Genomic DNA, 24,394 nt, shown 5'->3' with positions numbered 1-24,394 from the left:
CCCCTCAGAATCACGTGTTCCTGATATGCCAAGCTCGCTTCATGTGCGTCCTTTGGTGACCAACATTGTTGTTAGCTGGACACCCCCAGAAAATCAGCATCAAGTAGTTGTCCGTGGTTATGCTATTGGGTATGGACTTGGAAGTCCTCATGCTCAGACAGTTCGCGTTGACCATAAACAGCGTTACTACACCATTGAAAATCTGGGTAAAGTATCATGTTGCGTTTCTTGTATATTTACCTTGCATGTTTTGTGTCTTCCGCACTCAAAGTGTAGCTAGGCTAGGGCATCATGAGCTCATCCCTCATGCTTAAAGTACCACTATAGCCAAAAGGAATATTCTAAGTGCCGCCTCCTAAGCATTTTTTTTAAATTATTATTTAAACAAATACCCAGTGGTCCTGGTAGTTCATAGGCCCTTCTCCTGCAGGGTGGCAATGCTTCAATGATTATTCCGCTGCTGCATCGTATCCTTGCGCAGCTGTGTTCTTAAATCGGAACTTCACCCAAATGGGGAAGTTCTGCTTTTCCTCCTCCTCCCCCTGCCTCTTTTACATTTGGTACATCATTTTTTTTTGGGGGGGGGGGGGGGGGCACCTGATTTTGACCGGGGACACATCACTGGTCCCAGAACACTGCAGGACCAATCCTAAAGCACAGTGAGGACCTCGCTGGATCCAGGGGCATGTAAGTGTACTTTATTAAAGACCGGTAGCTATAGTATTTGTAGCTGCTGACTTTAATTTATTTCATTTTTTTTGGTTAGACTGGAGCTTCTCTTTACGTACATAGAGGAGGAAGTTATCAGGGTTTTCACCCTGCCACCAGTACATAGGGTGCATGACTGGTATTCAGTAGGGTGTGCTGGGTCAGAGGGAAGTGATGGAGGACACCCTCTCCCTGGATGGTGGATTCAAGACTTCAGCAGTCCTTGTTTTGCCCTACTCGGAAGAAAGGTTTGGCCAGAGAGAAGCCCATTTAAGTTTGTGACCACTTTTGTAGCAGCATTGCGAAACCAGTCTGAAATTGATCTTTGTTATAACAGTGCCATCATGTGGACATTTTTTTTTCTTCATCTAATGAACTTACTAAAAAATTAATTACCAGCCATGTAGTAGATTTGCTTTCTGTACAGTTCTCCGATGAGAGAAATCTCAATTCTTCTTTTTTCTTTTTTTTTTGAGGTCTAAGGTCTCTTGTTTAAAAAGCTCAGTACAGCTTTTTTTTTTTTTTTTTTTTTTTTTTTCTGGGCTAAAATACAGCCCAGTAATTGTAATGTGGCAAAGCGCATAAACAAACGCTTGTGTATTTTTCAGTAAAAAAAATAAATAGAAAAATCAGTATTTTTGGTCAGCAATTTACGCCAAATGCACGCATTTGCATGCAAATTCACATATTTTCTCCTTGGCATTGTCAACGTGAGAACAAGCTTTCCGCGCATGCGTGTGAAAAAGTAGATGCTCAAACAGGAAGGAGTATCATGTGCAAGAGGCCTAAGGATTGTAGTGTTTGATGCTGAGAGAAGTCTTCAAGTCTTCTTTAATTACATTTGTTAGGTGGTTGCAAAGCACTTACCCTTTTTTATCAATTTAAATTTAAAAAAAGCGTATTTTATTAAACAATATAGTTGTGGTAATTATTATAAAAACCAGTTCAGAAAGCTTTAAACCATAAATGAGAGAATTTGTTTAATGCCTACTGTGAAATAAATTGTATATTATGTAATTGCAGGAGAAAAACCTAGACACTGTGCTATATCTTAGAAACAAACTCCGTTCACCTAAATCCAGCCTGTGAGCTGCGTTTGTTTCTCAGATACTTATCAAGAACCCCCTGTTTGGATTATATGTGCCTTGACTACCATGCTGTCTTTATGGTGTCCTACTCACATTGGGTCTGGATGGTTCCCTATTGGAAAGTCGGTCCTTCTATTTTAAGATTGTGTACAATACCACAATACCCTCGACTGTTTACTGATTGTACCTTGGCTTACTCATTTGCACCTCTATGGGCAACATACATACTATGAATTCCAGTCTACCCTACTGGCTGATATTACTCTATTAAAGATTAGGAGTGGCTTCTAGTGTATGGATTCTGTCACATCTGCTCCTAAAGGATTCCCGAAACGTGTTCACATGTGAACTGTAATCAGAATCTTTGCGTGTTAAGAGTAATTTTTAGTGTTGTCTTATAGATTTTTTAATGATATAAAAGTTGTTTTGATGATACTCCGTCTGTTTTCTATATGTCGACACAGAGTCCATGACTACATATTCTGTTTATAGATATGATTTTTGTACATTTCTTTTTTTTTTTTTTCGGTGAAGTCATGTTAATAGCATTAAAAAAGGCTTGTGACAGGAAAAATGCTCAGCATTTATTGCAATGATATTTGATTGTGCTGTGCTGTACTGTAAGGTTTGAATAAGGGGTACTTGGGATGCTCTATAGCCACCCAGATCACCTCTACAGTGAATTCAGGAGGTAGACACAGAACTGTAATCAGCTTGTTTATAGCCACTTCAGACCCTGGGTGTACCAGACATGTTCAAAGAGCTGATAAAATTGTACTAATCAAATAAAATTCCCGGCTTATTCTTTGAATGCAATTTGTGTTTTGTGATTTCCCACATTGATAATGTTTTACTATTAAACATTTTAATTTAACTTTTGAATTTTCTCTTCGCAGAGCCTAGTTCACACTATGTTATCTCTCTGAAGGCTTTTAACAATATGGGGGAAGGCATCCCTTTATATGAAAGTGCTGTAACGCGACAACACACAGGTAACTTGCATAATTCACACGTTCTGCTTTATTTATAGGGCAAAGAAAACATATAAGCATTGGAAAGAAATCTCAGAATATTTGTAGTTTGCTAATACTAACAATTTCTCTTCTCTTTCTCTCTCTCTCTCCCCTTCTCTTACTTTTAAACTATTAAACCTTTACCTTTTTGATTTGTATTTATTTTATCATATGCCTGGGGCTGCCTGTACGTAATGTATTTATTGCATGTTTTTTCATATAATTGTTTTCTATTCCATATTTTTCCATCCATTTCATCCTTTTTTATGTTTAATTTCCCATGTGTTTTCACAATTTGTGACGTAGACACTTCTGAAGTTGATGTTTATGTTGTTCATGCCTCATACACCCCAGTTCCAGAGCCCAGCCCCATGTTGCCCCCTGTGGGGGTCCAGGCGACCATTTTGGGCAGTGACACAGTACGGCTGACCTGGGCAGACAACTCTCTCCCTAAGAACCAGAAGATCACAGATGCACGTTATTATACTGCAAGATGGAAGACCAACATTCCAGCTAACACAAAGTACAAGGTGAGAGACTGATGAAGGGGTGTGTGTGTATGTATATATGTGTGTGTGTGTGTGTGTATGTATATATATATATATATATGTGTGTATATATATATATATATATATATATATATATATATATATATATACACAATCTTAAATTTGGAACTAGCATTGTGAATATGAAAACAAGGGTAAATGATACATTTGGATTAACATATATATACTTTTTTGTTACTTTTCCACCTTCTCAGATGGCAAACAGTACAACACTCAGCTATTTGGTTAGTGGTCTAAAGCCAAACACCCTTTATGAGTTCTCGGTGATGGTTACTAAAGGTCGACGGTCAAGTACATGGAGCATGACTGCCCATGGCACTACCTTTGAATCAGGTATCTTTTAAACAAAAAAAACTTGTATCATTGCACTTTTTCCAGTTCTGTGCAAAGTATCAATATACTTTATTTTCTAGTGCCATCCTCCCCTCCTAAGGATGTGACTGTCGTGAGCAAAGAAGGCAAGCCACGTACTATTATTGTGAACTGGCAACCTCCATCAGAAGCGAATGGCAAAATTACAGGTGACTCGGCAATAATGAACTATTTAACTACGGCTTTTTTCCCTTTGCATCAATTTTTTTTTTTTTTGATGCTTTGAAAATAAATTATTTTCACATGTTCACAGCATATACCCAGGATCACAGAATTGTTCAGTAAGCTGGAACCAGAATGAATGCACAGAATAGTGTATACCAGTCCAGTATTTTCTTATTGGCAAAATTTAGTTTATTTCATATGGAAATGTTAGAAGGTTTCCTATAAGCCAGTTATTAAAATTATCCTGAAATATGGTTTAAATTCAGCTGAAGCAGTTCACATCTGTGTTTGCTGTAATTTTTCAAAGCAAAGCTCAGGCTAAAGTCTGCTGGTTCAGCATGGAGCAGCCGAATTTTAATCCATGTATGGAATGGTGGGTTGTGTTTTTGCCCAATCAGTGCTGCCAGCAACACTGATCATTGCATCCTGCTGACAGGGATGGCTCCTAGCCAGCAGAATAGCGCAGCAGGGAGGTTTCCCCCATCCATTAATGAAATCAAAACCATTCATGTATTTTGTATTTTATGTATGGCCTGCTTAAAGTGGTTGTAAAGCCACTTGTTATGTCCTGTGTTAAAAAAAGCCGATTTGTACCTTGTATCAGAGTGTCTTCCGGCACTCACGTGACTCTGCTCTCTTCTTCCTGTCTGACAGATACTGTAGGAGGGGCAGAGGACTCCCGCTGATGTCAGCCGGGGAGGAGAGAAGGAGACGCAGCGGATGACAGAGGCACGTAACCTGACCACGGTGTCGGGCCTCAGCAGCAGGGGGGAGGGCAGAAACTGGCAGGATCAGCCAGTTTTTTTTTAGGTACAGAGGGCCAAATGACACAACACAAACACTGTGCTGTATAAAAGCTTTAAAAGAACAGGACACTAATTTTTTTTTTTTTTTTTTAAATATTACAAGTATTTTAAGAGGGTAAGGACCATTGTTTGAGCTAACCAGGTTGTGTATTGTATTACACAGTCCCGTCAGTCATTCCAAAAGCAGGAATGTGTTAAGAGGGGAAAGCAGAGAGATTCCATCATCCTCATCGGTGTGCTATTGCTCTTTTATTGCCTAATCTCTGTAGCAGGGAGATGTACTACTGTATTAAAGGATAAGTTCTCCTTTTGGAACATGTTGCACGTTTCACCCTTTTTTAGGTTGGAACATGTAACATGTTCCCACTCTTGCATAGTCTCCCCAATCCCCCTTCTAATTGTGACAGCGGGCTGGGGATCTTCTCCCTGTACCCATTGTCACACGGCTGCGTTAAGAGTTCTGTGAATGCATAAACTTTAAGTAACAACATTCTTTGTGGCTTATATTTCCCCATGAACTACCAGGGTGCTTCATTGGTTCTTCTTGTCATTCAGTAACTCCCTGTCCATACAAGGTATGGGCAGACAGCTATTCAGACAGTCTACAGGAGCCGTAAGCTGCTGATTGCGGGTGCAATGCTTTTCAGGCTCCAAAAAAAGTATGTATTTTTTAGAAAGGTGAACTTCTGCTTTAACAATGGTGCCATTGTTCTTGCTATAGTGTGGCATGGAGTAAGTGAATTTCTAAAATGGCATTCATGAACATGCACACACAACTTATTTTAGTTTAGGTTTACATAACATGTAGAAGGATGCTTTATAAAGCAACAGCAGACACGTCCTTTCTGTTTCTCATTTGTGTATGAAGTATGCTGGTTGAAAAATTCCATATTCATTTCAAAAGCTAAATGATTGGTTTTTACTTTGTGTCCTATAGGCTACATTATATATTACAGCACAGATGTTCATGCAGAGCTGCATGACTGGGTAATAGAGCCAGTTGTTGGAAATCGCCTGACCCACCAAATTCAAGAGCTGACTCTAGATACTCCATATTACTTTAAGATCCAAGCAAGAAATTCTAAAGGAATGGGTCCCATGTCAGAAGCTGTGCTCTTTCGTACACCAAAAGGTAAGCAGAGCTAAAGAATGGACCAATTTTCAGTAAATTCATCTCTAAACTGTCCCTAATGTAATCTTCTATAAGGTCTTTTGTAACTTGAAACTTTTCAGCATTAATCCTGTGTTTGGTTCTGACCACCTTATAATCCTTTATTGTGTTAGAACCAAAGTAATCTTTCCCTGTGATCTTCTCATCATACAATTTGATATGCTAGATCAACAGTCCACCAAAATTATCGTTTTATATCCACAAAGTTTTTCCCACTGTCAACATATGGCTAATTCTGATAAAGGAATATGTTTCCCTCATTGAGGACGGGAATGAAATCTGATCTACAGCTTAAAGCTCAGTCAACATTTCTGCTGTAAAAATCAACTTCAAAGTATTGAGGAGGTGATATCTTCTGACATGCATCTCTCACTCTATACCAGGCTACTCAGCTACTTGTTTTAGTGGATGTCAGTCCATTGGTTCCATTTATTCATACAATAAAGGACTGCCCTGTAAGATAAGAGTCTTGGGTCCAGGTCTACCAACTTATAAGAAAATTAGGGTGTTACACTAACCAAAATCCAATAAAAATGTAAAACACTTAATATATGTCTTTGCAGGCTCCATCAGCCCACCAGCGTTCCTTTCGTAATTTGATAAAAAATAACCTTGGTATGCCTTCTTGGCCTATCTATTTTCATTTGAAGTTTGTTTATGCTTCTACTTATTTAGCCTTAGTGTTTTCCAGCGTGTATGAACATAGTGTATGGCCAATGCACCTGCATGCATGATCACCTTGTGATATTTAGCTAAAATTTACATATAAAGGTTGAATTGTGTCAAAACATTCCCACACGGTGGATATACAATATATAGCTAGTGCACCTGCTATATGGAGAATCGGTATATAGTGTGTTTTTCTTTTCATATCACATCAGGGGTCACGGAGCCCTAGTAGTTACTATGTGGGTTATAGGCCACCTTCAGGTGATGGACACTGGCACGCCCTAAGACAAAAAATGCACTCCCTATATAACCTCTCCCACTACTGGGAGTAACTCAGTTTTTTTCCGCCATTGTCTAGGTGTTGGTCACGGAGTAAAGATGTGCTGAGCTGAGCTCCTCTGTAGCAATCCTTGCTTGGGGCTAGCTATGCAGACGGATCCATTCAAGGTGTCTTTCTGGCCGAATTGAATGCTACCCTGGGCTTCGTGTCTGAAGAAACTAGGTTTTTGCCTGTGAACGTTTCTCTTTTGAGAGCTGGACCCCGGAATCCAGTACTTTTTGGTATTAAGGCCATAAAGTTTACTGCCGGTGGTGCTATTGCAGGTCCAGGATTGTGGGTTTCCTCGAGGATCCCCAGCTCCTGAAGGTTTAACGGAACCCACCGTGAAGGGGTGAAGATTGGGTCTGTTGGTTTACCACAGAAAACCCTGCGGCGGGAAAGGTAAGTGGAGTTTTTCTAAGAAATTTTTAAAAATTTTCTTATGAATTGTCTCCTTTAAAGTAAATGTTGTTATGCTTATGTGTCACCACTGGGGGCTGTATGGAGCACGTACCTTCTGATGCTTTGCTCAGAGATCACGCTGTGTCACAAACAGCAGACTCTTATTCTCCAGCCAGCAGGCAGACCTCCGGTAAGTTTAGGGGGTTTTCGCTTCCTCCAGAGAGCCCCACCGGGGCTGAACTCTTCCCCTCTTCATGAGGCTGAGTTTAAGGGAGAAATGAAAACGATCGGCAATGCCGTTTTCTTTCACACACACACACACCCCCCCCCCCCCTACACGGGGCGGCTTCCAGGTCTCCTCCACAGCATCCCTCCCTCACTCACAAGCTGATCCCAAAAGTCAGATGGGAGGCCCGTGCTTGCACAGGAAAACTTTTTGAAAAACGAAAGGAGGGCGTGATGCGAGGTGGGGGCGAGGCTTAGCGCGGCGTTGGTGTCTTCCAAAGCGGGAGTGGTTTTTTTTTTGTTTTTTTGTTTTTTTTTTAACACTCCATTTGTGCTGGCTGCAAAATTCCCACAGAGACATGAGAGCAAAAGGAGCATAAAAGAGGTTTTGGTGACACAGGCATTTCCTGCTTAACACATTTACTGTTTGCATGAGGCTGAGCATTAATAGCAGCAGCAGTGGCTGGACTATTGCTTAAGCAGTGGATGCAATTTCTTCTGATAGTACCTCTGCTTTATGCATTGGGCTAAGGTCAGAAGGGGCGTTAAAACACCCCCAAAATAGGGCTAAAAGGGTCCCCCTCAAGCTCTGGAAAGCCTACTCATCTCTATAAATGGCATCCTTCCCTGAAAGGGAGTGGCTGGTCAGAGTGAGCATCGGGGCCATGAAATGTTTGCAACTATTTTCAACACTGCAGCCCCTGTGTAACTGTGCATGCCTTTTCCTGTCCATTTATTGTTGGAAAAAGCTTTTTTGTATCTGAGAGGAGCTCCCAGATAAACATTAATTTTTTCCCCCTAAAGTTTTTTTACACTTTATCCTATGGTGGAGGAAATTCACTAAGTAGAGTATACCAGCAGTTAACGCTGCTATATCCTCTGTGAATAAGAGCTTTTGTTCGGCAGACAATGCTCAAATGCTTAGGCATCCAACAGATAAAAAGTTGGAATTCCTGTTAAAAAAAACTCCGAAAAAACACTTTTTTCTCTGGCAGATTGAGCAGCCTGCGCTGGTAGTATTTGCTTAATCATTTTGAGGCCAGTTTAACAGGTGTTCAAGGTATCCTGATCAGCAGGCCCAGGATCTGGCAGCTTTATGTTTGCAATAATTGCTTTGTGAGTTTCTATTGTAGAACCTCCACAAGGTCCTCATCCAGGTGCTTGCTTATAAACTAACCAAACACACAACTGCTGAGATGCCTACGGCCACATCACCCTGAAAGCGCCCGATCTCGTCTGATCTCAGAGGCTAAGCAGGGTCAGGCCTGCTTAGTATCTGTATGGGAGACCGCCTGAGAATACCAGGTGCTATACACGGTGCTGTGCACATGGTTGCTAACACAAACAGCTAAACGCATGAGTGCGGGCACGCACATCAGCGGAGGATAAACTTCCTTTCACCATGCAGAAGCTCCTGGCTAGTCTTCCTTTTGCGGTGAAATCGCTATTTGAGGATTTTTGGATAATTCATCCAAAAATTCTAGTGGGAAAAGTACCCCCTTTTGCCATTTAAGTAAAGGAGTAAATATTTTTTAAAGCTCCTTTTGGCCAGGGGCATAAGCCTCCAGGCAGTTACCATGGCTTCCACTGTCAGGTTCAAAAGGTAATCCTCAGAATTAACCCCAGGGACAAAAGAGGTCTTGGGCAAGGAAACCTACAAGAAACTGAAGCCTCCTTATGAGGAGGCACCCCGCTCGCTCAATAGGGGGAATTCTACTGCAGTTCTCAAGGATCTGACAGGAAGAAGAATGGGGGACTTCCTCAATAGCTCCAGGGTACAAGCTGGAATTCCAAGAGTTCCCGTCTCCTCATTTTTTTTCTCAGGTCAAACATTCCTAAGGCTCTAGAGAAAAAAAGTCTTTCTCTCAAGCATTGGACCATTTTTTTTTTGGCAAAAGTGGTCATGGTGGTCCCCATGTAAGAGCAGAGGTTGGGGTTTGGTTAAATCCAAATGGACGTTCTGGATCTCAAAGATCTAAACTCCTTTTTTTGCATGGAGGCTATCCGATCAGTAGTCTCCTTCCTACAAGGGGGAGAACTTCTGGCATCAATCGACATCAAGGATGCTTATCTCCATGTGCCGATATTCCCCGCTCACCAGAAATTTCTACGCTTCGAGGTAGAAAATCTTAATTTCCAGTTTATATCGCTACCTTTTCGGGCTAGCTACTGCACCTCTAGTGTTTGTAAAGATCCTGGCTCCTCCTTTAGCCAGGTTAAGGGCTCAAAGTATAACGATACTAGCCTACTTAGATGATCTACTCTTGATAGATCAATCGGTAGCCCGTTAAACCAAAGTCTGGCCACCGCAGTCGGCTACCTGGAATACTTAGGTTGGATCCTCAACCTAGGAAAAATCCTCAAAACCATCAAGGAGATTGCACTACTTAGGGCTGATCATAGATACAGTCCAGAAAGGGGTATTTTTGCCCCAGGAAAGAATCTCTTCCTTAAAGGAACTGATTTGGTTGGTTAAAACAAAGAAGAATCTTTCTATTCATCTTTGCATGAGTTTATTGGGAAAAATTGCTTTTTTCGAGGCAGTTCATTTATGTGCAGTTTCATTCAAGACTGCTGCAAAACAGTGTCCTGTCAACTTGGAACAACAAGGTCCAAACTCTGGACTTCCCGATGTGTTTATCCTCCAAAGTGCGTTAGAGCCTTAATTGGTGGTTAATATCCAAAATCTTCAAAAAGAAAAATCCTTTCTACCGGTTACCTGGAAAGTAGAAAAAACAGATGCCAGCCTTTTGGGCTGGGGAGCAGTCCTGGAAGAAGCCTCTGTACAAGGGAAGTGGTCCAAATCAGAGTTGACCCTGCCCATCAATATTCTAGAGATTCGGGCAGCTACGTCTGACCCTAAAGGCCTGGACGCTCAGACTATGGACTTATCCTGTCAGGATCCAATCCGACAATGCCACAGCTGTGGCTTATATCAATCATCATGGGGGTCGTGCAGCCCAGAGACATCTTTCTGTCAATATGCCAAAAATGGGGATTTCCGGACATGGATCTGTTTGTGTCCAAGATCGACAACTTTGTGTCAAGGACAAGGGATCCGATGGCATACGGAACAGATGCCTTGGTCTATCCTTGGGATCCATTTTCACTGATCTCTGCATTCCCTCCTGTTCTGCTGCTTCTGCGTCTACTAGGCAGGATCAAGCAAGAGAGAAAGGAGGTGATTCTGGTGGCCCTAGAGATCTTGGTTTGCCAAGATCATAACAATGGCAGTAGGGGACCCTGGGACCCTTGGACCCTGCCCCTGTGGCCAGACCTTCTATTGCAAGGTCCGGTGTTCCATCCTACCTTACAAACACTAAATTTAGAATGTGGGTTTCAATAGCCAAACCATTAAAGGACAGTAGGTTGTCAGCTTCAGTAGTTTCTACCTTGGTTAATGCTAGGAAGCTGGCCTCCAGAATCATATATTATAGAGTTTGGAAGGCATATGTCTCCTGGTGTGAATCCAGGGGTTGGCACCCCAGGAAATATATCATAGGTAGGATCCTTGAGTTCCTAAAGATGGGATTAGAAATGAAGCTGGCCTTGAGCACTATCAAGGAAAACAAAAGGAGAGGAGTGCCTCTAAGTAAATTATTTATTACAATTGACAAGATAAAAAGTAGCCACTTACATGTGAAAACACATCGGTGCTCTGGATAGGTGGATGTATGTCAAAGGAGAGTGGTATGGAGAGAGCCGGTTCCCAGGGATGTCCACAGATCCATGCTGCAATACGGCGGGGAGCCGGGACGGAGCAAAGCCAGTCCTGCAGAGGAGAGGAGCAGCCAATCCTTGGGAGCAGCCTGTAATGTCAGTGACTGTGAAAAACGCAACGCGTTTCTGAGCGTGCGCAAGGTCCGTGGGGCGCATGCGCGCTCCTTTCTCAAGTGTATAGGGGAAAGGTAAAAACTATTTATAAGCGCCCCGACGTTAAAAAACAAAATAGCACCCAGCAAGCTAAAATGTATGAAAAAAGATGATCCCCTCTGTTTCATCCCTCTAACAGGTATGTACAGATGTAACAAACCATTGTGCATGACTTGTGGATTTGTCAATCATGGACAAAAGAGCTTTACCCATAAGGGTAGGCTCTTCCTTTTTGACAAATTCCACAACTGCTCTAGTGACTATATGGTGTATTGCCTCATATGTCCTTGTAAGCTGTTATATGTAGGCCGGACCATCTGCCCATTAAGACAACGGTTTTGTAAACATCGCCGTCTGGTGGAATTAGGTTGTAACAAACATAGTGTGCCACGCCACTTCTTAAAGCACCATGCTTGGTCCACAGTAGGCCTCCGGGTGTGGGTCATCGAATCTATACCCAAGGGTTTATCAGAAGCTGAGCGTTTTTCGTGATTATGCGAATGCGAAACATTCTGGATCTACACTTTGGATACGCTTGCCCCCAATGGACTCAATGAGGAACTTGATGTTAATACTATTCTCTAAATAATTAATATTTTTCCCACCTTATGAACTCATGCGGGATGTATGTGTGCGTGTGACATTAGATGCATGCACACTTAGTAGATCCCGCGTATTATACACGTATTATACGCGTACTATATGCGTTTTTTAATTACTATTTTTGAAGCGACCAGGGATGCATGTTATTTAGCACATTAGGTACACCACTCACAGCCGTCCTGGTTTGGTGGGTCTAGATGCACATGCCTTTTCTCCATTTTTTTACTCTAATTTCATATTACCCCTATTTCCTTCTTTTAGTATATCACTTTAGTAATTTATTATTATTAACTTTTAATGTCATCTTTTAATTTTAATTTTATATTTTTTATTAATATCATTTTAAGTCCTCATGCACACGGACGTTTTTACAGCTGCTTTTTTGAGCTTTTTTTGCAGCTTAAAAAGGCCTGTCTATGTTAGTCTATGGCTTCATGCCCACCTAGGCGTTTTTGAGCTGCAAGTGGCATAGGCGTTTTTAAGCTGTAAAAAAAACCCAGGACCAGTGGGTTCTGAAAGACGTTTTTCAGCTGTAAAAACGCTCTAACGCTCAAAAACGCTCAAAAACGTCATTCACCAACGTTTTTTAGCGTTTTTGATCCATTGAAAAAAAAAAAAAAAATTTGAAAAAAAAAAAAAACGCTCAAAAACGCTAACGCGGAAAAACGCTAAAAAACGCTATTGCAAAAACGCTGAAAAAAGTAAAAAAAAAATCACTGCAAAGATACTGGCGTTTTCATAACGTTTTTTTAACAGCCTGTGTGCATGAGGGCTTATGTCTTGAACCAGTAGCCCCTCCAGTGCTAGTTGCCATCACCTTCTGTTTCGATATGACATGCCTTGATACAGCAGCCTCTCTAGTACTTTTTTTCCCTTTCCTCTAAATTAGAGAAGAATTTAGAGTTCCCCTTGTTTCAGTGGATCCGTTTTATTATATGTTCCTCATTACAGCTGCTCTAAGGTTGTGCTTAGGTTTTATATGGTTACCTTTTGAAGCAAGTTATGCATTTATTACAGAATTTTTTATTAAATACACTTTGCCTGTGATATACATATATCCTCTACACACACATAGACCGCATATTTCCCTTAGTATACTTCATTGTCCGAGGTACACAACACTTATTTCTGTTTAATTAGTTGGGAGCCTTTTCTATCAGCAGAGGGCGCTTATAAATAGTATTTTACCTTTCCCCTATCTATACACTTGAGAAAGGAGCGCGCACGGACCTTGCACACGCTCAGAAACGTGTTGTGTTTTTCACAGTCACTGACGTTACAGGCTGCTCCCAAGGATTAGCTGCTCCTCTCCTCTGCAGGACTGGCTTTGCTCCGTCCCGGCTCCCCGCCGTATTGTAGCATGGATCTGTGAACATCCCTGGGAGCCGGCTCTCTCCATACCACTCTCCTTTGACATACATCCACCTATCCAGAGCACCGATGTGTTTTCACATGTAAGTGGCTAATTTTTATCTTCTCAATTGTAATAAATAATTTACTTAGAGGCGCTCCTCTCCTTTTTTGTTTTTCTTTGATGGTTTCGAGTTGACTTCACCCCAGAGAAGAGCTGCCCTTTGTGAACAACCTTACATTGTGCCGAACAAGATATTCCCTCATCCGGTATCTCCTATGGACGTTTCCCGATCTATAGACTTTTGCAGTGGTTGAAAGTTGCTATATCTTAAGGACTACCCGGACTAATTCAGCACCACTATATTATATAGGATTTTTTTATTTGCTGTAAGTTGCTTTGTTAGTTCTGAGTGCCAGTATCTCTTTATTTATTGAGCACTATCAAGGGCTAGGTGTCGGCCTTATCTGTGTTTTTTCAACGACCACTTGCATCACACTCTCTGGTTCAAAACCTTATTCAGGGGGTAACACGGATTAATCCCCCAGTTAAGTCACCCCTGAAACCTTGGGACTTAAATTTAGTCCTGTCGGCTTTACAAAACCAGCCTTTTGAACCGATTCAAGATATTCCCTTGATCCTCTTGACGAGGAAAATAGTTTTCTTGGTTGCCATATCTTCTGCAAGAAGAGTATCAGAGTTGGCTGCTCTTTCCTGTAAAGACCCATATTTGATTATTTGTAAGGATAAGGTTGTATTGCGGCCTCATCCTCATTTTCTACCGAAGGTAGTGTCAGGTTTTATTTAAACCAGGATATTGTTCTGCCTTTTTTTCCAGAACCTCGTTCTGTGGAAGAAAAGTCACTACATTCTCTTGATGTGGTGAGAGCAGTCAAGGTCTATTTAAAAGCGACTGCTCAGATTCGTAAAACAGATGTTTTGTTTGTGTTGCCAGACGGTCCTAAAAGAGGACAGGCGGCGTCAAAATCTACCATTTCTAAATGGATTTTTTTGTCAAGTGATTGTTCAAGCTTATGATTTAGAGGGGAAAATTCCTCCTTTTCATATTAAAGCGCACTCCACCAGGGATGTTAATGCTTCTTGGGCAGTGCATCACCAAGCCTCCATGGCTCAGATCTGCAAGGCCGCAACTCTGCCTTCAATCCATATATTTACCAGATTCTATCAAGTAGACGTAAAAGGTCATGAGGATATCGCCTTTGGGCGCAGTGTACTGCAGGCTGCAGTATCAGTCCTCTTGTCTCTTGGTGCCCTATTTTGTGTCTCCCTCCCTTCAGTTGGCATTGCTATGGGACATCCGACATAGTAACTACTATGGCTCTGTGTCCCCTGATGTATGAAAAGAAAATAGGATTTTTAAAACAGCTTACCTGTAAAATCCTTTTCTTTGAAGTACATGAGGGGACACAGAGGTCCCTCGCTTCTTGGTATACACGTGTATTGCTTTGCTACAAAACTGAGTTACTCCCAGTAGTGGGAGGGGTTATATAGGGAGTGCACTTTTTGTCTTGGGGTGTGCCAGTGTCCATCACCTGAAGGTGGCCTATAACCCACATAGGTAACTATTATGGCTCTGTGTCCCCTGTTGTACTTCAAAGAAAAGGATTTTACAGGTAAGCTGTTTTAAAAACCCTATTTTTTGCAAATACGAGTTGCAATTTTAGCACAGACCTCAATTTGGTGGCTTCTTTATGTAAATACATTCGTTTTTGGTGCCATCAAGATTGGTGTTGGTTTTGCGTATAGAGGGCAATGCACTACCCAAAAACTTATTCAGACCCTCTCTAACCCCTAACATTTACCCTCCATAAAATGACGAACACCTTGTTTGCATATTTACCTCTCCTGCCACAGATCCTCTGTACTGAAGCTAAAACTTTCTTTGCTGCACGGAAGGCCTTGTACCAGAATTTACTACCGTGTTCTGTTTTGTTACTCTATCTTTCAGTAGTTGTATGTCACTGACACATACCATTGATAGTGTAAACTTTAAAGGCATTGAAGTAATGCATAGTAATTCCAGGGCATTAAAGCCCCTATTCCGTATCTCACTGTATGAGGTGATGACCTTGGATGTGGAATGCAGCTTGCAAGTCAAACAGCAGCAGCCTCTAGGAGATAAGGTTGTAACTTAAAGTAGTTCTAAATCCTTACATATACCCAGTGAAGTGACTGGCCTCAAATGATTCACAGAGATTAAACAAATCCTCCTACATAACTTGTACCTTTCTATCTACAGTCTACTCTTCTCTACATCCTTTCAAAGTGCAGAATTTATAAAGCTTGTGTGAGAGTACAGAAAACAGGGGGCGGAGAGCTGAAACTGCAGAACTCAGATAAGAGCTATGAGAGCTGATTGGAGGGAAAGGACACACCCCTCTCCACACAGCTCTCAGGAATAGAGCTGAGGCTGTCAATCTGCTGAAGGGTCCTTCCCCATTTTTCTCTGTCAGAAGGAATTCATTCTGATAACAGAGGAATGAAGCACCAAACAGAAATTACACTTAGTGCAACACACTATAGAGGGATATGCTTTGCTCATATTTCATGTCTAAGGTTTACAACCCTTTCAAAGTACCCCTTTTTTTTGTCCATGCAAAGTAACGTTATTGGATCACTTGTCATCCTCAGCAACATATACTGCTTGGAGAGAAATGTGCTAAGTGACTCTCTGCTCTGAATGGACAAAGGAAAGGGTCACCAGTAAATTACAGATCCCCTTGCTGGCAATGAGAGCGGAAACTTGACAACTGTGGTTTTTATTGCACTCAGCACTGTGTAGTCTTGAAGACAACTGCTGCGTTAGACTTATGACGTATTCACTTTACCAATTGAGATTAATTTTATTGCACATCAAATGTGGGCTTGTCAACTACTCCAAACAAATGCTGCTGCTTTCCCTTGTGTTGTCTGATCTAAAAACATGTTCTAACTTATTAATTTTCTTCCCTCATAATTTAACTTGCTACCTTTTTTACCTAATTCTTTTTTTAAATTATTTACTGACCAGTCAAACTTATTTTCTTATGCCTTCCTGTGGCAGAATCAACACCCTACATGCCTAATAACCAAGGTAATCATAATCTCTGTGATGTTAACTTTAAAAGGGGGATTGGTATGGCGGTGGCTAGACCTAGTACCTTTTAATGCTTATTTCAAGGAATAGTTAAGCACTTTTAACTGACAGAGGGGGCTGTTCAGTGATTTACAGCTCTCAGCTCAATAATTTCCACATGAGAGCTGAGGGTTGTTTGAAGTGTCAGCTCTTATTAGAGATTTGCATTGCTGAGATGGAGAGGAGGTGCTGCCATAGATACATATTCATTCTAGGAGCCTTTCCCTAACAACCAGTCTCTCTCGGTGCTCCCCGTCTATAATAAGGGCTGAGACTTCAAGCAACCTTCAACTCTCATGTGGAATTTAATAAGCTGAATATTGTAAATCACTGAACAGTCTCACTATGCAAGTAAGTGTTAATATTTTAATGTGTTCCTGGAGAACCTCTTTAATACATCAATTTAAACTTCATATGATGTCAGAGTTATAATAAAACATCTCTTCCAGCATCGGGTGTATCAGGAAAAGGCCGCTCTTCAGAAATAGGAACCACGCCACTGGGAGGTAATTATCTTTCAATTGCTTAAGACATGTAGGATTAAAATGGATATATATGCTTATTGAAATGCCAACTCCAGAGACCCTTGTGGGATACCCCTGCACTGAAAAGGTTAAATGAACTTTTTTTTTTTTTTTTAATTCAGTTTTTTACGTTTTGTAACAGTTACAAAGAAAACCGAAAACAGGACACACACTACAACATAACGCAAAATTCTTCAACACTGGACTCGCTGTTTATCCCTGAAACTGAACATGTGAATAAAACACACCAGTTCAATGACCTGTATACATGGAACATAAAACTTCACGAAAGAGCAAAAATTGGCTTCACCCACCTAGTATAAACTACGTATCAAATTGACAGACACATGGAATGATGTACAGTTCCACACCCACCCCAAAGGGAGAGAAACGGGCAGTTTTCCCATATCCCCAGACCAGATTCCACACATATACATTACATCACAGTCACTATAATGTAGCAATTTAAAGTGTTTTTATCCTCCCCTTACACATTTTTACCTACAGGTAAGCATATAATGAGGCTTACCTGTAGGTAAAATTAATATCTGCTAAACCTGTCTGGATTAGGAGATATTCACCCTGCATGCAGTCGCTGACGTCAGCGGCGCATTTGCTCTGAAGGTCCGGTGGATGCTGCCAGAAAATAGGAGCTCCTTGCTGGAATGGATGAATCATGCATGGGAGTGACGTCCTCATGGCTCCGGCCACTCAGTGCCGAAGCCGCAAACCCCGAAGAAACGCAGAGGCAACATCTCAGTTCCCTCAGTGTGGACCAGGTGGCAGTGCGGCGCATACTGGCTCATTATGCCTTTGCCTTACAGGTTGGTTTTTGTTTTTTTGGTCAGGGCTTACAACTGCTTTAATCAGACACTATGGATGTACTGTTTATCCAACTACCCACACTTTATCAAACTTGTGTGGTATGCCTCTGCTAGCATATGTAGCGTTGTATAAGGGCATGGCTTTGTTAATAAGTGCCTTCCATACTGAAATAGATGGAGGGCAGACTTTTTCCAGGAAAGCACTATTTAACTTTCTAGCATAATAAAATGTCAACAAAGTACATGTCGCTCTTCTTGGAGCCTAGGACGTCAACACGTCCTAGGAAGACACACCTCAGCCATTGGCTGTACACTGATGGCAGTAACCTCTTCTACACATTCAGTGACCCCCCCACCAAAAAGGATGGATGGCCCACAATTCCAGAATATATGTAGAAAATCTGCATTGGATGAAATGCACCACCAGCAACTGGGTAGGGAATATTTTAGCCAATCTGGCCGAAGTTGGGTATATGCAATGTAAAAATTTGGATTGAATAAGGTGATCCATGATCGATACTAGTCTTGAAAAATTAATTACCCAAAGATCATCCCAGTCATCTCCGTCTAACTGGGGGAACACTGCCTCCCAGGCCGCTCTACAGCATGCAAGAAGCTCACCAGCATCTGTAAACAATTGTTTGTAGATACATAAGCCAAGGGGAGAGAGCAGTGCCATCTGAGTGCAGTATTTAAAATATTTTAATGGCAACAAAGATTATACACACTCACAGGGTTAAATTGAGAAGGTCAGTGTTGTGTAGGCACAATACAGGGTTCATCCGCTCAGTTATGGAGGACATGCGGCGTGTAAGGGTGTCCCTCTGGTCATAGCTGTGCTGGTGGCTCCCAGCACTTCCTGGTCCATAGGTGTACACAGGGGAAAGCCACTGACGTCGCTACCGGATGTCAGGTGGAGCGGGGTGGTGCGTGTGTTCGGAGCATGCGTGCCCATTCCTCAGGCATCAGGTTTGGTCATCTTACTGGTGGTATTAATGCAATTCAGAGATTGGTGGGCGTGGAATAACTTAACCCACCGATCTCGGGAAATGGGCTTACAAGTGCTGGAAAAAGGCTAATTTGGGCACTTATAAAAAAGGAAAGAAAAGGTGGACGAAACAAATGAAAATAAGAAAAATAGAATAAACTTGAAAATGAAAAGAAATAAAAATAAAAGTGAAAAAGTTGTAATCAAAATTACTATAATAAAAAATAACTAAGTCATAACGGAGGAAGCAAGCAAGGGGTGGGGGATGGAACAGGAGCCACCAGCACAGCCGCGACCAGAGGAGACACCCTTACATGCCGCAGCTTGTCCTCCATAACAGAGCGGATGAACCCTGTATTGTGCCCACACAACGCTGACATTCTCAATTTAACCTTGTGAGTGTGTATATTCTTTGTTGCCATTAAATTATTTTAACTACTGCGCTGCTCTCGCTTGGTTTTTGTATCTGCAGAGTGGCTGCAGGCTCATCAGAGACTGTTCATCAGAGACTGAGGCACTTAGTTGTCCTCTCACTGATCATAGCCCATACTTGCTTCTAGAGCTTTAGTGCACCATTTTGTTATTTCACTGTTTGTAGATAGTAGACAGGGCCTTAACTAAGGAGTCATACCTAAGTAGAGACTCCAGATCACTCATTTGAATCCCATGAATGGTGTTACCAAATTGTGCATTATATGCATTATGTGCATTATATGCACGTCTAAGTTGCAAATAGCGAAACAGGTGGATGTTGGGAAGGTGGAATTTGGCTTTCAGAGTATCAAGCTTTCCATTACCCACAATATTTCCAAGTTTCTAAATACTGAATTTGGTCCAAATGACTGGATCAGGGTAATAGAAGTGTGCCAGGTTAGGATTTCTCCATAATGGTGTATGTTGGGAAATCACTGCATCATTACCGCCCACGCGCTGCCAGTTGTACGCATGGAGACGGTAACAGTATACGGAGCCCTGCTTCCCGGTGTTGTAAAAAAAAAACCTCATGCAGAAGCTCGACTGCATCACTTCCTGTGCGGCTACTTCACAAAACAGCTGATCGTGGGGCTCCACTGCGCATGCATGGCTTCACCGCGCCTATACCGGAGGCTTCCAGTACACACGAAGCGGAGACTTCGTGTGTTAGGCTGCTGTTTTCATTCCTGAACAGATTGCACAGCCCTTCACATCATGCACATCATGCAGTGCGGATGGTCATACTGATGAGGAATGTCTTCTATGCAAAGGCTTGGCTCCTCCCACAGGTACAGCTCTCCTTTTTTTGGACCTGCCATTGATATACACACGGGGCCCGCCCCCCTTCAGCAGAGCAGGCTAGGGGTGGGGCTGGAGGCGATGCAGCTCTATATTTTCTCTTGACCTCGGTCCCATTGATATGCACGGTGCTAAGTTGCAAGGAGGCCCCCCCTTCAGCAGAACAGGCTAGGGGCGGGGCTGGAGGTGGTGCTGCCGATGATGTAGTTAAGCAACTCGAACCGCCTCCGCCCGGTCAAGTCTATAATTTTTCTCGACTGAAATGAGCATATGCGCGGTATAGCCGCGCATGCACAGGGGAGCCCCGCGATCAGCTGTTTTGTGACGTAGCTGCACTGGAAGTGATGCAGTCGAGCATGGGTCGAGGTTTTTTTTTTTTTTTTTACAACACCGGTAACAATAGATGCCTCATAGGAGCTGACTATGGCCGCCTCTAGAGCAATGGCAGCATCATCGTCTGGAACACTAAGCCACCTAATGAGCAAAAACCAACTGGCCCAACAGAAATTAGTGCTAGAAATCGGGAATTGCCAGCGCCCCCCTCCGTTTGCATGGCAGTTGCAATACCTGAAGTTTGATCCTGGAGTTTCGCCCCTTCCACAGGAAAGTTGTAACCAACTGTTCTGTACTCTTAAATATATATTTCAGTCCTGAAAAAAGGGCGAAAATTCAAAATATCGAATGCCGCAGACAGAGATGAATCCGAGTCACGCAAAAAAAAGGACCATGTCTCCGGCATCTAAAGTGCTGTGTTTTTTGTTTTTTTTCTTTCAAACTGCCCACCTGTATCCCCTTTACTTCTGCGGAGGCTCTCAATAAATGTACATTTAATTCCATGTAAGTGTTCATAGCTCTGCATTGGATGTGAGGAATAGTCTCTACCTTTTGGAGCATTGGGGGAGATGGGGCTGCGGGCACGGCTTTTCCTGTTCCCTCAGACCTAGATGAGCATTTAACCCTTCCAGTGCATGGGTAGCCCCACTGGGAGGGAGCATTTTCACTTTCCCTGGAGTCAAGTTTTAAAAACAGTTCATGATGTAAAGGTATCTATGACGACAACAAAGAAATGGAACAACCTACTGCATAACCTTTTTTGCTCACACTGTTATGCTTTACATTTGAGTGGGCTGATGTTGCATGGGTCAGGTAACTATGTAAGTACAAGAAAAACCATCTTGACCCGGAATGGACTCTGGATCTTTGATTGTACATTGTAACCTTCCGCTTTATAGTGACTGTGGAAATTTTGATGATACCTTTTGACATTAACCAGATTTCATGGAAAGGTTCAAGGGCTGTGCTTATGGTCTTATGATCAGTTGTATTTGAGAATAATTGCTTACTGATGACAGTGAATAAATCATGGTTTTAAGTGATCTGAGCTGCTTAAGTCTAACAGGGCTGCTGGATTAAAATACCTTTTGAGGGGATTTAGTTCTTTGTTCCGTATATGCATGTTCACTAATTTTGTTTTTCTCAATCAAAAACCTAATGGTACTCACTGATTCTCTTTGCACTAATTTTTATTATTTTTAATTCATTTTAAAAGAGTAACGTATCTGTTCTTTTCATGTGCTTTGCAATGTAATTTCACAAGGGAAAGACCTCATCAGCAATTCTGTTTGAAAGTTAGTTACTTGTTCAATGTTAAACATTTCAAACTTGGTGGATAAATTCAACCATTTAATGCGTAGCCAAAACAAGAAGTGAGGAAATCTCTGCAAATTAAGGGAATCCCTTGGGCCCCCCAAGTCACCTGAACTAGTGTTCTCATTGGCAAATTTCACCTCTATTACTTTTCTGGGGACAACCCAAAATCTGTGATTTTCTTTTACTTTCCTTTTCAATGATTATGGTAAACAGGACAAATAGAGATGATGAATCTGCCTAATGGGGGTGCAGACAGCAATAAAAACTAAAAGGTGTTCTAATCAAAAAAATTTGGCCTTTTAGTTCTACTTTAAATATAGTCATCGCTATCCAAAGCCCCAGCTCAGCTCAGTCTCTGCCAATGTCAGGAAGTGAAATGCCTATTCTATAGAATATAGACATTGGGGAAAATGAAAACAACCCAGAGACGGTGTTTAGAGTAGGCCATGAGAAATTTCTCACCCCCAGCCTCTCATACATATGATGTTATGGCTTCACACAATATGCTTACCAGTGTAGCTATGCTCACTTCCGTGCACAAAAGCCTCAACATTGTTGCACATGATTGTTTTGGTGTAAAAAAGTCTGCTGTGAAAGTAGACCCTGGCATCTTAGTCTTAGAAATGTTACCATGCCTATAAATGTGTCTTCATTTAAAGATTCTGTTGACAGAAAATTTGAGACCACTTTAAAGGCTCTTAAACTTCACAGGCCCAGCTCAGGAACTGGCCATTGCTGTAATGTCTGTTCTCCAGACTGCCTCTGATTGGACTAGTACACTAAACAACCAAGGGGATCCTGCCTTTCGGGTTCGAACTGTGGCAGAGCACTTGCAGGCTGCACACTCACTCTTTTGTGTTGTCGACTCACATGTATGCCCTCTAAAGGAAAGGATGACATCTTTTTTTGAGGCACTTGACAAATTCATAAACTGTCACAATAGGAAAAGTACTTACTCCACAACATTAGGTTTCCAAATCCCCTTCTTCAAAAGAAAGAGTTCTCATCTCTTGTCCCAGTGAGTGTTCATTTTGGTTCCTCTAGAGGACAGTTTCAAAAGATTCTGCTCAAACCCCTTCCGCATGCCAACACTTTCATCCTATTCTGGACCTAAAATCTTTAAACGAGTACCTTCAGGTTCCACAGTTGCGCATGGAATTTCGCAACATTGGTTATTGCCTCTCTGAAACAAGGGAAATATTTAGCATTAGTAGTGTAGTGGGTAGCATTCTCGCCTAGCAGTAAAAAGGGTCACTGGTTCGAATCCCAACCATGACACTACCCGCCTGGAGTTTGCATGTTCTCCCTGTGCCTGCGTGGGTTTCCTCTGGGTACTCCGGTTTCCTCCTACACTCCAAAGACATGCTGGTAGGTTAATTGGCTTCTGTCCAAAATTGGCCCTAGTATAAATGTGAGTTGGGGACCTTAGATTGTGGGCTCCTTGAGGGTAGGGACCGATGTAAGTGTGCGATGTGTGGAGCGCTGTGTAAATTGACGGGTACCTTAAATAATATAATAGATGAGCATCTTAATGAGATACAATGTACTGGGATAGGGACAATTGTAGACGCGCACCCACGCTCACTCTGGTTGAACTGGATGGACTGGAGTCTTTATTCAACCTTACTACGTAACTACTTGTCTAAATATTTAGGTTTACACACCTTATCAGCACTTTGCAGTAGGAAAAAAACATTTCCTATATGTCTTTACCATTTAGCTTATCCTCTACACCCAACATGTTCACAAAGGTACTTGCATGTCCTCTCGCTCTTGTATGAATTCAAGGCAGTCCGGTAACAGGATATCTAAATGACCTCCTTCTGAAAGACTACTCTCCATTCTACTATTTGCACATGTGCAAAGGACTATTCCAACGCTTCAGGCCTTTGGTTGGGTAATAGTCTTTCAAAACATTCCCTTCACCTTGAATACTTAGGCCTCATTCTGGACCCAACCCAGGCAAAAGTCTTTCTTTCAGAAAGCAAAATCCTTTCTAAAACCCTTTGCTCGGATGTGAAGATCAAAGGGCTATCCCTCAGTAAGCTTCTACATGTCCATTTTGGGCCTTATGGTAGCCTCATTAGAGGCTGTCCCCTTTGCCTAGTTCCATTCAAGGCCTCTCACATTGCTTAAAGCCACTCAGAAAATTTACAATCTTACCTGGAAATCCTCCTTTGCCTGGTGCGAACACAGGCATTTTAATCCCAGAGATTTCTCTGTGCCTCTCATTCTGTCCTTCCTACAGTCCGGACTTGACCAGAATTTAGTCTTAAGTATTCCTAGTGGACAGGTTTCTTCCTTGTCTATTTTGTTCGAAAAACTTCTGGCTTCTTTCCCCTATTAAAACCTCTATACAAAGTGTTTGAGCTTAGACCACTCTTTCAGCACTTCGTGCTTCCTTGGGATATTTTGCTTTTTTTCTGCCCTGCAGAAACCAACCTTTGAACCCATCGGGGAACTTTCTTTGAATAATCTTTCCTGGAAAGTGGTCTCCTCAGTGGCTATCACATTTGTCAGATGTGTCTCTGACATGGCTCTCTTAAGGAGCCATTCCTGATCCTTGACAAAGTAGTCTTGTGCCCAAAGCCTACCTTTCTGCCTAAAGGTGGTATCTCACATTCACCCTAATGAAGACCACCTAGTCCTTCCCTCGTTGTGCTCTT

The 24,394-nt window shown here is 42.0% G+C and overlaps 1 protein-coding gene and 1 pseudogene across 10 annotated transcripts in view; both read left to right on the top strand.

Moving 5' to 3' along the window:
- The window catches only part of NEO1 (neogenin 1), a 244,330-nt gene that overhangs the window by 197,928 nt on the left and 22,008 nt on the right, over positions 1–24,394 (top strand). For 5 of the 10 annotated variants that reach the window (XM_073619094.1, XM_073619087.1, XM_073619093.1 and 2 more), the window contains exons 15-22: positions 9–206; positions 2,693–2,788; positions 3,116–3,339; positions 3,573–3,711; positions 3,792–3,899; positions 5,659–5,853; positions 16,399–16,428; positions 16,920–16,976. In XM_073619094.1, coding sequence (XP_073475195.1) covers positions 9–206; positions 2,693–2,788; positions 3,116–3,339; positions 3,573–3,711; positions 3,792–3,899; positions 5,659–5,853; positions 16,399–16,428; positions 16,920–16,976 — 1,047 coding nt within the window. The remainder of the gene's footprint in view (positions 1–8; positions 207–2,692; positions 2,789–3,115; positions 3,340–3,572; positions 3,712–3,791; positions 3,900–5,658; positions 5,854–16,398; positions 16,429–16,919; positions 16,977–24,394) is intronic. The other 5 variants (XM_073619086.1, XM_073619092.1, XM_073619090.1 and 2 more) reach the window with 3 other exon arrangements.
- On the top strand, positions 8,706–8,824 carry LOC141135186 (5S ribosomal RNA; annotated as a pseudogene).

This window comes from Aquarana catesbeiana, linkage group LG03 (genome assembly GCF_042186555.1).
Source record: "Aquarana catesbeiana isolate 2022-GZ linkage group LG03, ASM4218655v1, whole genome shotgun sequence".
Classification (NCBI taxonomy): domain Eukaryota; kingdom Metazoa; phylum Chordata; class Amphibia; order Anura; family Ranidae; genus Aquarana; species Aquarana catesbeiana.
The sequence above is the reverse complement of the archived record's forward strand: the minus strand, read 5'-3'. Positions and strand labels throughout refer to the sequence as shown.